Source organism: Onychomys torridus, chromosome 11 (genome assembly GCF_903995425.1).
Source record: "Onychomys torridus chromosome 11, mOncTor1.1, whole genome shotgun sequence".
Taxonomy (NCBI): Eukaryota; Metazoa; Chordata; class Mammalia; order Rodentia; family Cricetidae; genus Onychomys; species Onychomys torridus.
The window spans coordinates 28435710-28448609 of NC_050453.1; the positions used below are offsets into that span (position 1 = coordinate 28435710).

The 12900-nt window shown below is 49.4% G+C and overlaps 2 protein-coding genes across 2 annotated transcripts in view; one reads left to right on the forward strand and one right to left on the reverse strand.

Moving 5' to 3' along the window:
- Gpa33 (glycoprotein A33) overlaps positions 1-9370 on the reverse strand; it is a 35496-nt gene extending 26126 nt beyond the window's left edge. Inside the window, exons 1-2 of the mRNA XM_036202692.1 lie at positions 9168-9370; positions 777-892 (exon numbers count right to left, since the gene is read on the reverse strand). Of these exons, the coding sequence (XP_036058585.1) occupies positions 777-892; positions 9168-9370 (319 nt within the window). The remainder of the gene's footprint in view (positions 1-776; positions 893-9167) is intronic.
- Positions 9371-11970: 2600 nt separating this feature from the next.
- The window catches only part of Styxl2 (serine/threonine/tyrosine interacting like 2), a 28087-nt gene continuing 27157 nt past the window's right edge, over positions 11971-12900 (forward strand). Inside the window, exons 1-2 of the mRNA XM_036201768.1 lie at positions 11971-12070; positions 12638-12766. Of these exons, the coding sequence (XP_036057661.1) occupies positions 12657-12766 (110 nt within the window). The 5' untranslated portion in view covers positions 11971-12070; positions 12638-12656. The remainder of the gene's footprint in view (positions 12071-12637; positions 12767-12900) is intronic.

The window sequence follows — 12900 nt, forward strand, 5'->3', positions numbered from 1 at the left end:
AGAGCTCCTAGTCTTGTTCACAGACCTTCGTCTCTGGAAGCCCCTGTACTACATCCAGCCCTTATTGCTTCACTTTTCTGAACACAATCCACATGTTGATAAAAGTCTCTGTGTGTAAGCGCCTTCTTTACCAGGTGGCTTTCTCCTCTGAGCAGACTCTGTGTTTCAGACTGTTCTAGTACTCACTGGCTCAATGCCCAAGAGGTCTGCGCAGAGCTGGGTACTAATTAGGACCTTGTTGATTGAGTGGCTTGTGGCATAATCCCTAATAAGAAGCAAGTAGATGTCACTGTCAATCAGTATCCTAATGGAGCCTAATAGAGTGTCAAGTGAAAGAGAGAGAGAGAGAGAGAGAGAGAGAGAGACAGACAGACAGACAGACAGAGACAGACAGACAGAGAGAGAGACAGAGAGACAGAGAGAAAAGAGGAATCCGGAAAATGATTTTAATGGGCAAGCTTATTGAGGAGGTGAAACTGGATACAGCCCTCGAGGGTTGCCATTCACTGTGTTGGACTCATGCGCATAAGGAAAAGAAGCGGGAAGAAAAGTGTAGACACCACACCATCCCCATCCCACATGACCACAGGCACAGGGTGAATTCTCAAAAAAGCAGACAACGGCATCAGTAACAGTTATCTTTAGACTTTGGGTGTCACGGGGCAGTTGGGGGCTTTGCCTATGTGTGCTTCCATCTAAGTTTCCTGCAGTGAACCCGCCTCGGGACACTCTTCCAGCTGCAAGGCCGAGTGGAGGTGAGGAGATGGAGGCAGTACAGGCAGCTACTGTGTCCAAGAGCTCGCCCGTGTCGGGAGACTGGAGCCAGACAAAGAATCTGGAGAAGGTTCCTGTAGTCGCCTCCAGACTGAGGGTGGAGAGGGTGGTGGGCAGCCTACAGGTTGCAAAAAAATGAGCTTCAAGAAAGGAAGAGACTGGGCATAGAGAGGAGAGACCAGAGGCAGCAAGCCGGCTTGGGAAGGCACGAGATTGTGAGAATGGATCAGGACATGAAAATCACATCTCAGGGCACATATTAGTAAGCTGGTGGGCAGGTGAGGGGCAGCGAGCTTTGGAGCACCAAGTCACACTTCACACATCTCCTCCAGCGGACTGGGGGACTGTCCTAACCGGAAGTGCCTGCCGAGAATCATGTCAGATGTCTGGGGCATGCCTGACTCACCAAGGCAGAAGATAAGCAAGTGTCCTAAAGGTCACCGGGCAGCAAAGAGAGGAAGCATCTGAGGAGGGAGGCAGGTTCCCAGAGGGCTGCTCTGAGGACAGGGAAAGTGGCACCGAACACAGGGAGAAGACAGCAGGGGAGCAAAGCAGAGCATTGCCAACACAAGACAGCTCAGGGGTCACCGCGTTCACTTCCAAGTCTAGTATGTCTCCATAAGCCATGTGTATGAAAACTGGAATTCCTACTCTGAGCAGAGGGGTAAAACTCAGCTAAAATGCAGAGGAGCAGACCCCAAGCCACGCTTCAGCAACAAGATGAGCAGGTCTCTCTAGCTAGTCCCTCTCGGGCATCAGACCCTGGACAGACTCAAGACAGGCAGTTCTGGAGAGGATGGAGTAAACTTAGAAAAGCAAAGCTTGGGGCTGGAGAGATGGCTCAGAGGTTGAGAGCACTGAGTGAGTGTCCAGAGGACCCGGGTTCAATTCCCAGCACCCACAGGGCAGCTCACAACTGCCTGAAACTCCAAGATGGACACCCTCACACAGACATACATGTAGGCAAAACACCAACACACATAAAAGTAAAGCTTGGCGAGGCAGAGGAGACAGTGAAGGCCAGCAGGCTTGTTGGCTGGAAATGGGCAAGAGGGCAGATGTGCATTCATTAACAGCACCCAGCAGGGCTGCAGGCTTCCTGCCAGGGCTGGGAAGATGGTGGTGGCAGAGACAGGCACAGTTCTGCTTTCTCAGAGTTCAGTCCGCTGGGTGAGTCAGAGAGCAATAAATAAATAATCTCAAAACAAATGTGAAACCACCATGCTGACAAGGGCCCACACACACCACACACACACACACACACACACACACACACACACACACACACACACACACTCACACACACAGAGTGAAAGAATGAAGTAAGGCCTCAGGAGCACGAGCCATTGTCTTGAACGGAGCCTTGAGGATAAGAAGCACCAACAAGAAGAAATGGGAGAAGGGAGAATGTGTGCGAGGTGGTCAGGGTCAGAGAACCAGCCAGGGTGTAGCAAAAGGACTGAAGGGTGAGACTTTGGGGATAATCCTTCTATAGATTGCCCCACATACATACACAACACACACTATCATCACTCAAGATAAGCCCAGAGGCCAACAGAATACTGGGTCCATGAGGGCAGCTTCCTTTCAGCCAGATTGTCTGTGGCCACCCCACAAACACCCCTTACAAAGCAACTCTAGGGTCACACCATCGACATGAACATGAGTCGAATCCAAGCCTAGACGGCCACGACACCAGTGAGTAAAGGAGATCAAGCAAAATGAACGGATTCAGGCCGCAGTGGAAGAGAGCTGACGTCGTCAGCTCGAGTGTGGACTGGTTTTAGGTAAAAGACCAGGGGCCAGTAAGGGTGACTTGGCAGTTAATGATAGTCCCAAAATTCTTAGAAGGTGCTCTCATCAAGAATCAAGGTTTGGGGGGGGGGCGGTCTATGGTTGGTATGTAAGACAAATAGAAAATTTCTTAATAACAATAATAATAATGAAAAAGAAAAAAAAATGAAGGCTTGGCTGAGGTGTGGCTCCGTGGTTGAACACTCAACTAGTGCTCACAAGAGAGAGGGAGAGAGGGAGGGACAAAGAGAGAGGAGAAAACAAGGAAAGGGAAAGGAAATTATTTCGGGGGTGGGGGGTGGCACATGTCTGTGATCCCAGCCTTTGGGGGACAGAGAAAGGCATAGAGATTAGAAGTTCCAGGTCAGGTCAGCCTGGGCTACACAGCAAGGCCTGTTTGAAAAACATCGGCCATCATCAAGAAGAAGAAGAAGGAGGAGGAGGAGGAGGAGGAGGAGGAGGAGGAGGAGAAAGAGAAGAAGAAGGAAGAGAAGAAGAAGGAGAAGGAGAAGGAGAAGAAGAAATAGGGCTCCTCTCTCTCTCCTTAAGTTGGATTCTATGACCACCTGAGAAGCAGAATGTGGCAGATCTGCTGTGGCAAATTTGGGGTCCTCGGCACTCCCACTTCCTGGCTTTTGCGCTTTGTCTCCAGCCTCAGCTTTCAGGAAGCTCCAGCTGTGCACTGTGGAAAGCCACAGGGAACAGAAGCAGCTTGCCTGCTACGGGGGGGGGGGGGGTGGGGGGGGGTGGGGGGGGGGTGGTGTCCCATCATGAAAAGAGGTCTTCCATCGCAAAGACCTGCTAAGCCCCGTCTCAAGTCCAGGTCTGCGAGCAAACGAAATATCAGCATTGTTTAAGCAGTAAATCTGAGGTGATTTTTTTTTTTTTATATTGCAATAGAAAATGTAGCAGATCACTGCTAGGTCTCTGCCTTCTGTTCCTGGATGGACAGAGTGTCACATACGGACACAGAGATCACTAAGGAGTTAGACTAGTGAGCTTACATCAGGAGTCTGGTTTTAGCCTGTGAGTCAGAAGTATTTTGAGATATGTAAGTCAGGAAGTTATATGCCCTGTTGGACGCTAGCTTGGGGAGAGGTGGGGTTGAAGGCTGGCATTTTGAAGTCAGTTGGGATCGAGGAACAGCTAAGGCTTTGGGTACGCACGCAGTTACAGAAGGATGCTGGGGGAACTGAGTGTGGGCACCTCTGACACTTGAGGATAAGAAGCTCCAGAAGAAGCAAGAGAGAGCCAAGGCCCCTGTGGAGGAAAGCAGGAGAGGATGTGTCTCAGAACACAGCCTCTTAGGAAGGAGGGAGAGATTAGCAGCGTGACACACTGCTAAGGGTGCAGGCATGCATGCATGCATGGAGCCAGGCTCACTGGCCTTTTGGTGACCAACATCATAGCTGGGTTTTGAGAAGCCCTGGTCTGGAATCTGAAGAGTTCTGCTTCTCAAACCGTGATCCCTGAACAGTTCCCCACCTCACCCCCCACCCGGGAGCTTGTTAGGAATACAGAGCCTCATACTCCACCCTTGCCTTCCAGATCAGTATGCATTTAGTAAGATCCCGGGTACCCTGTGGGCACACTGGAGTGTAAGGATGCAGGCAGCTGGCCTCTCTGAGTCAAGACAGCAACTCTCAGGGATAATGCCAGATGATGAAAATTAAGAGTAAATTCCCACTCGGGGTACAGGGGCCACTGATCATGAAATGTACTCCTTACACTGCAGTTTGTAGCTGTAAACCCAGGCTGCATCTCAGAACCATTTGGGTGATTTGTCAACAGTTGGAGAAGCACATAGCTGGTTTGTCTGGATTCTGATATGGAAAATACAAAGGAACCTGGTGGATGCGAATGGATCAGAGTTGATGGCCATTACCCTGCCACTCTCCACCTCGGACCACATCCCTTAGCTGGCCATACCTCACAGGTCCCCTCTGGTGCTGAGATTGATGCTAGTTGAGACACTATAATTCTGATTGTGTCTCTGACAGGCAGCATTGTGTTTCATCTGTGAGCACTGGCTTCTGCCTCGTGCCAGCAGGTGATGCCCAGGCATCAGGTAGGAGGTGGACCTTAAGGATTAGACCCAGGACCCTGAGCAGATGGAAGACAGGGTTCCGGCCTCTCACTGCCCTGGCTCTGGCCCAAATGCATGCTCTTGGGGTCAAGAGTTGCTGGACACAAGAAGGGCGCTCTCTGTGATTTGACTGTTAACAGATATTCATGCCTGAGGCTGTGCTCTCTACCTGCCCATCCTGGGCTGGGCAACTGCACAGAGCTCAGACTCAGCACCAACAGAACAGACACCAAGGAGTCCCCAGCCTGTGAAGTCATCCGGAATGTGGCGCTTCAGAGTGGCAAGCAGAAAGCAGCACCACCATTAGGAAAACTCACTCTGCTGGGGACTGTCACTCCTGACCATCACCCGAAGATTCTAACATGGAGAAAAGCTGCAATGAACCAGCAACTTGAAAACAGACTTCCCAAAATCCCACTGTGGCCCAGCACCCAGAGGGTTATTGAAACCTTTTAATGTCAGGGGAGAGAGACACAGAGGACATTTTTTCTCATCTGGTATGATAGTTCGCAATGACAGATTTCTTTATTTCTCTATGAAAAACAGTATTAGTGTAATTTAACATAGAAACAACAAAGAAATTCACTGTACTTCTGGAAAGGTGAATGTGTATGTGGTCTGTCTGTGTGTGTGTCTGTGTCTGTTTTTGTGGTCTATATGTGTATGTCTGTGTTTATATGTGTGTCTATCTGTATGTGTGGTATGTGTATCTGAGTGTGTGTTTCAGTGTGTATACCTATGTGTATCTCTGTGGAGTCTGTGTGTGTTGGTGTGTTTGTGCAGGGGGGTGTCTGTGTGTCTATGTGTGTCAGTGTGTGTATGTTTCTCTCTGTGTGCCTGTGTGTGTGTGTGTGTGTGTCTGTGTATGTGTCTGTTTCTATGTGTGTATCTGTGTGTGTCTCTATGTATGTGTGTGCGTACATGCGTGTGTCTGTGCATGTGTTTTTATATTGTCAAGTCTTGGCTCCTGGCAGAACTGACCAGTGACTTCTCCCCCTGGAGAGTTCCTGCTGGAATCCTTCTTACACATCTTTTCTTGAAGAACCTCAATTTTGTGCACAAAATAGACGGTTTTTCTAGCAGCCTGAGGCGGGGGCAGTAATGTGGACAGGCACAGAGTGGCTATTTGGGTGATAACTTAGGATTCATCCACAGTGACTTTTGAGTCATTTCTTGGCTCATTTTGGTCAGATCAGAGCTCTTAGATGATGGGTCACTGGCGTCTCATTGACTTCTGTTCCTGCATTTGTTCTGTCTAATAATGTCAACAATAATAACTCAGCATCCATCCAGTGATTCCATGCAGGGCTGGGTTCTCAGGTCTTTGCCTGTGTGAACCCTGGGGCAGGTACAGTGGGCATTTGATGCATCGTAAATTAGCCTCTGTGTTTTACAGAGTACAACACTGAGATGTCACAAGGTGAAATAATTTGCCCCTGCTGCCCATGCTACAGCCAGACGAAACAGGTCCCCAGCTGTGATAACATTAATATGGGGAGGGGCATCTACTTGATGGGAAGCTGTAGTTTGTCAGTGACTCTATTTAGGAATATCAGCACATGATAATGAAAGCAGGCCAATTTTAGTTGTGTGTGTGTGTGTGTGTGTGTGTGTGTGTGTGTGTGTGTATGAACACGTGTGTACATAGACATGTATGCTCATGCAAAGGCCAGAGGAAGATGGTGAATATCTCCCCTGTATCACTTGACATAGCTTTTTTTTGCAACAGGGCTTCTCTCTCTCTCTCTCTCTCTCTCTCTCTCTCTCTCTCTCTCTCTCTCTCTTTCTTTTTTTTTTTTTTTTGTTTTTTGGGTTTTGTTTGTTTGTTTTTTGCAACAGGGTTTCTCTGTAAAGCCCTGGCTGTCCTGGAACTCACTCTGTAGCCCAGGCTGGCCTGGAACTCGCAGAGATCCACCTGCCTCTGCTCCCAAATGCTGGGATTAAAGGCCTGTACCACTTACTGGATCCGAAGCTCCCTGTCTCAGCTAGGCTGGCTGCCTATTAGGCTCCAGGATCTGCCTGTCTCCATTCTTCAATGCTGGGGCTACAGGCATGTGTAATGATACCTGTCCCGACACTTTTTTTATGTGGGTGCTAAGGATTTGGACTCAGGTCCTCTGGCCTTCACAGCAGGTACTCTGACCTACTGAGTCACTCTCCCACCTCTTCAGTCATAAAAAAAAAAAAAGTTAGCTTCCCGGCACCCAGCTCACAGCTATCTATAACCCGAATTCCAACAGGGATCCAACAGGCATCCATGAGGTGCATATAGACAGATGCAGGCAGATATTCATATACATGAAAGTAAAATAAATCTGAAAAGAATTCTAGGGTGCCAACTTATACCACCTCCATATAACCTTATGTGGTATCTTCCGCTTCCCTGGCAAGCCTAGAGCTACCTCATTACCTCAGTGTCTCTCTCCCAACAATCAGCACCATCTATAGATGGGCACAATCAGGTAGAGGAGGGAAGAAGGAGGTCCTCTGCGATTCCTGCCTAGGCTTCCCCTCACACAAAGCAGGAAGTGATGCCCTCCCTTGAGGCCCAGTCGAGAGCACTGCCTGATGGCTTTTTGGTTTGATCTGTAATGGTACTGGGGATTGGCAATGACTATTCCAGCTCTTGGCATCCTCTGCCCCATCAAACCAACCTTTCCTCTAGAGTCGTGGAGGAGGAAAATGTGGTGGGCATGTGATTCTGAGCTGAGCTGGCAGGAGGGAGAGCAGGGGGGGTGCGGAGAGAATATATACTTTATCAGTGTGTCAGGAAACACCCCCCAGAACTAGTTCTGCTGGCTGGGTTCACCCAGGGGTCACATGCCTCACACTCCAGGAGGCGGCCACCAGCCTGCTCCAGGCAGTTTAGAATTAAGGGACACTTCTCATTGCTAAGCTGGGTAAGTGACTGTGTTCTTGGTTTTTGGTTTTCCCCTCTGCCAATATTACTTCTTTTTATGCACACATGGATGAGTACCAAGCTACAGAACACAGGGTTTTATGCTGTGATGTGATGTGGTGTGGTGTGGTATGGTGTGTGTGTGTGTGTGTGTGTGTGTGTGTGTGTGTGTGTGTGTGTGTGTGCAGGGTATAGAGGAAAGTCCTGGCGAGAAGGTCAGAGAATCCCTGAGCCAGGTATGGGTGGGTGGCCATTTACTTTCAACATCCCTCCCCGGAGGCAAGCATCCTCTATTCAGAGCTGATAGCCGAGGCCGGTGAACCCAGACTTCCCATCTCTAGAGCAACTACCCAATCCCTGTGCCCAGAAAAGAGCTGAGTGGATGAGGGAGTGAGTGGCCAGACCATCTAATGATAAGGTGCCATCTGCCTCAGGAAAATGGACCTGTCCACAGAGCATGAACCAACTAGGCTGATTAACTCCCCCTCAAACCAACCCTTGATCTGATCCTTCCTTCCTCGCAATCTGTCCTTTGCCCCAAATCCTGGTTCAGTAACAGACAGGAGAGGAAGACTGGAGACCTGGAAAGACTGTGCTGGGTGGTGTCCCTGGTGGTTCCGTGCTTGCCAGGAAGTTCCGAAGAGAGAGCTAAACCAAAGTCTCCTGGGCTCTGTGTCCCAGGCTCCTTGGGGCTTCTGGGGCTCTCTCTCTCTCTCTCTGTCTCTCTCTCTCTCTGTCTCTCTCTCTCTCTCTCTCTCTCTCTCTCTCTCTCTCTCTCTCTCCTCTCTCTCTCTCTCTCTCTCTCTCTCTCTCTCTCTCTCTGTCTCTCTCTCTCCTCTCTCTCTCTCTCTGTCTCTCTCTCTCTGTCTCTCTCTCTCTCTGTCTCTCTCTCTCTCTGTCTCTCTCTCTCTCTCTCTCTCTCTGTCTCTCTCTCTCTCTCCTCTCTCTCTCTCTTTCTCAGCTTTCACTTCTTCCCATGGTTCCTGGATCCTGGAAGCCAGCAACAGTTCCTGAGTTGCAAGCTGATGGCCAAACACACTGAACTAAGGGTCTCGGAACTAAACTCCGCTCAGCTCTCCATCCCCTGTCTACTGCTCTGTGCCTAGACACCCTGATGCTGGTCTAGCATCACCCAGCCCACCCATCTCCACATAACCACTTTGCTATTTAGCACTTAGTTTAGATTCAGCTGCAAACCCACAGATCGCTGATTTGGGAGGGGGGGTGCTCCTCTGCTTGAGACTTCAGGGTTCAGAGTGGGCAGGGTAGGGAGTATCTGAACTCTAGTAAAGGGTCGAAGCATTAGCAAGGTTGAGAACCACTGCCCCAGATAATGAATATAGCTAGAGCCACCTCCTGGACTTTTTAGACCAATCCTTGATTTCAAATACTGTGTCTCCCCAGTCAGATATTTCTGACCCTTGGAGCTACTTGTTCCAGCAATGAGATGAGGGTTGTTTACTAACTAATTGAGATAAAAACCGTTTTGATCTTGGAACAGGCCTGAAAACTGCCCCCAAACAATAGAATGCACAGTTCTGCTCAGTAGGACCGGGGGAGGTGAGGGACATCTCACCCATTCCCCAGAAAGCTGGCAGGAGGGGGCTTACTCACTTGTACAGAGCATCATCCACAGCACAGGTCCCACCTTCGCCAACATGATCTTGTTTGCTTTCTGCCCCAAACCCAGGCTGGAACCGGCAAGGCACTGGACAAGGTGTGGGCTGACGGGCTAAGTTACAGCGGCCTCTGGCCTGGCTCACCCCGAAGTCCCTGCAGGTCTGCTCCTGCGCACCTGTGCCAGGCTGGGCCCACATGCCCCACCCTGTCAACGGACTGGCAGGTGAGCTCACCTATGGGGCGAGGCGCGCACTCCACCCACGCTACCAAAGGCTCCAAGAAGAGTCTTCCCCACTGTTCCCTGGAGCCAGTCATCTCCCTGCTTTCTCCCTCCTTAGTAGGGGTGCAAAGTCCTGGGCTTCTCACTAGGTGTGGGCCTCACATAACTGAAAGGAAGTTGTGTGTAATAAAAAGAGAATAATCTCGGAGGTAGGATTCCAAGCTAGTAAAAGAAGGGTGTTGTCCACATTTGCTGAGGCACATTTTAAGACCCAGCATGGTCTTTTTCTCTTCCTCTTCTTTCCTTGACACCCACACTAGAACAGAGACCTAGTCTTGGAGGGCACAGGAAGTTCCTACACTCAGAGTTGGTACTCTGCCTGGGAAAGTAGCGAATACACAAGAAACCAAGAAGATAGTATGTCTTAGCCTTCCTGTCTCGGTTTTCAGTGACAAAGTCATGCATCCTGGGAATCCCTCAGTCCCAAGACATTGAGATATCTGTCACCTTTAAATGTAACAGATGAACGTTTACCACCTTTAATCCCAGCACTCAGAGGCAGAGGCAAGTGGGTCTCTGCGAATTTGAGGTCAGCCTGGTCTACAGGGTGAGTTTCAGGACCAAGAATACATAGTGAGACTCGGCCTCATAAAAAGAAAGAAAGAAAAAAAAAGGACAAAAAAAAGGACAAGTGTTATAAGAAATAGCTCTCCAGAGAGCTATTGGATCAGGTTCTGCCTCAGACACTCTATACATTGTAGAATATGCACAAATGATATTATGTCATTTCAGAATTTTTCATTTAACAAATATCCTAGTCTTCTGCATCCACACATACAGCTCTGCTGATTTCTGTTTAGGGGGTAATAACTTCGCACTGGACGTGATCTCTGCCAAGTTTGTTCACATTTCTACTAAGCTATTAGTCTTGAACCTCCCTGTACTCTTGAGAAACTCACTTCTGGACACACAATGACTGCAAATGTGTTTCCAGGTGTGCCTTGTATTCTGAATTCCCTGTGCAAATTACTTGGAGCCCTCTTTTCTAGCTACCAGGTTTAGTCAGCTCACAAAAGTTATAGCTTTCTATTTATTACACGTTAGTCACGCTGTTGCATTCTCTAATTGCATCAAATACGTTTTCTGTTCCAAGATTTCAGGACCCCACTGCCAGATTATCCCTCCTAAGACACAGTCCTCTGATGCTGGGTCTCTACTCCAGTCCTATTGCTGACTCCACAGAACTTAACAAATGAATGTCTGCTGCTCCTTAAATGGTCCTTTAAGGTGTGGTAGGATTCATTCCTCAACGTGCCCTCCCTTTCAAGAATTATCTTCCCCAGTCTGTAACCTCTGTTCTGACTGTACTTGGACACTTCTTTATAGCTACAGCTCATTCTTTCCTGCCCCAGAACTGTGTGCTGCATTCTCTGAAGTTCCTCTCCACCATTATATCAGCTATATTTCATCTAACTTACCCATTAAACGCCTGCTCATACATCACTTCTCCCATGAAGCCTTCCCCGGCTTCCCAGTTCAGGAGGGCTTGCTCCTTCCTGTGACTCACTGCAGCATCCCAAGTTTCTTCCAGGTCCAGAACCACACTCTACCTTACACTTCAGTTATATTTAGTCTGTGTCCCATGCCTCCTAATAAACTGTGAGCTCATTCATTCATTCATTCAGCCAATTTTGGATGGTACTACACTGGGCACGGTTCCATCTAGCTAGGAAGACAGGATGCTTTGAGCTATGTGTCTAGCTAACTCAGTCAAGCACAGGGCCTGGTGGATAGGAGATAACTAGTACTTATTTACAAACGTGGAGATGATGAAAAGATGTATGGCTGAAGGTATGATCACAGAATGTGAACAGGGTGAACTGGAAACGCGGAGATTGATAGATGGCAGGGTGCACAGAGTCTCAGGACCTGAAGGATGAGAGGGTGACCTGTCATACCACTGGGGAGTTTAGGGATAGTGGCAGGAATGTCATGAGACAGGGTGGGTCATGAGTTCTTTGACGTCTATGAAACTCTCAGAATTTCTATGTTATCCCTAGTTGCAACTGGCCGTTACCAGGGGCTGTGAATGTTGAGGCAAAAATATGAAGGGGAGGCACAACTTGCCCACTGTATGGTCCTTAGACATTTCTGTTAAAAAATGTCAGGCTGGTTGTAAGCTGTGACCTCTCTTTAATCATAACACGGTGCTCTCCCCGCACCTGTCTATCAAGGACCAGCCTGTTTAGTACTTTTCTTTCCTAGGTCTCCTCAAGATGCCGTGAGGCCAAGGTAAGCTTGTTTATTACAAATGTGCTGATTTGGAGTAATCTCAGAAAGCGCTTTCAACAGGCAGCCTCCTGCATGGAGGAGATGGGCTTCCTTTAGGTCCTTCCTCCTACAGTGTGAGCCTATGCTAAATCCTCTGCTAAACATCAGTGTCTGGGATTCAGCCTGGAAGGAAAGGGTTAAGTGGAGCCTGCATTCCTTCCTCCCTGAGAGCTGCCATTCGATGGGGCCAGAGGCTAAATTTAGAGGCTGGCTAAGGTTTCTTGCTAACAGCTGTCCCTCAGAGCAGAAGCCCTCCAGAAAGGAGAGAGGGTGGTCGCTCTCTAGCTGGAGCTTCTGGTCATTTTCCTGGGGTCCTTGGCCCTTGGTGTGGACCCACCAGCCAGAGGTGAGTGTTTGTCCTCTTAAGTCTGCTGTGGTGAGCTGGGTCCTGACTCAAGAGAGTGCCAGTCTGCCCTGAGTGTCAGGCCACAGCCATAGCTGGGACGTCAGGGACTTTTTGTGCCTTAATAGGCTATGGGATGGTCCTGTGGTCCAAGGCCTTGACTGATACAGTGTCCCTGAAGGGGGGCCTGCTGTCCCTTCCAGTAAAGATAAAGGGTGTGCACATCCGTGTGGTTGGAAGGGGGTCCATGAGTGTCCTTTTCAGTCTGTGGAATCTGCTGTCTTTTAACCCCCTGCTCTACAGTTATGGCAAACTTCTGCCTGGCTGCCACTTACTTCCACAAAAGGAGGCCGATTGTCATTTCTTAAGTGTTTCCTCACTTCATGGCGTCCTGCTTAGGATAGCTGGGCTCCATCTTACTGGCTTCCCTACAGGTCCTTTACCCACTGGGATATTAGCATGCAGCACTCTCCCTATTCTCAGGCCACCAAGGTGACATTGGTGGCACACCCCCTCCCCCCTACAAAACTCTGGAACCTGATTCCTTAACCAATCTCCCCTGCCAAACAGACCGAGGCTGAAGGCTGTCATGGCGACTGGTGGAGACCCAGAGGAGGAGCAGGTGGTTCCAAACGAGGAGGATGAAGCTGATGTGAAAGCCATACAGGCCCGCTACCTCCGGAGTCCCTCCCCTAGCCAGTAAGTAGGCCGTGCTGAGCGTCATACGTGTCCGCTGGGTACGACCCTGGGCTCTGCTCTCCATGCTGGCAAACTGACATTGGTGTCTCCAGGATTTGTGGTACCGTGGTCTGGCGGGGTGGGGGTGGGGCGAA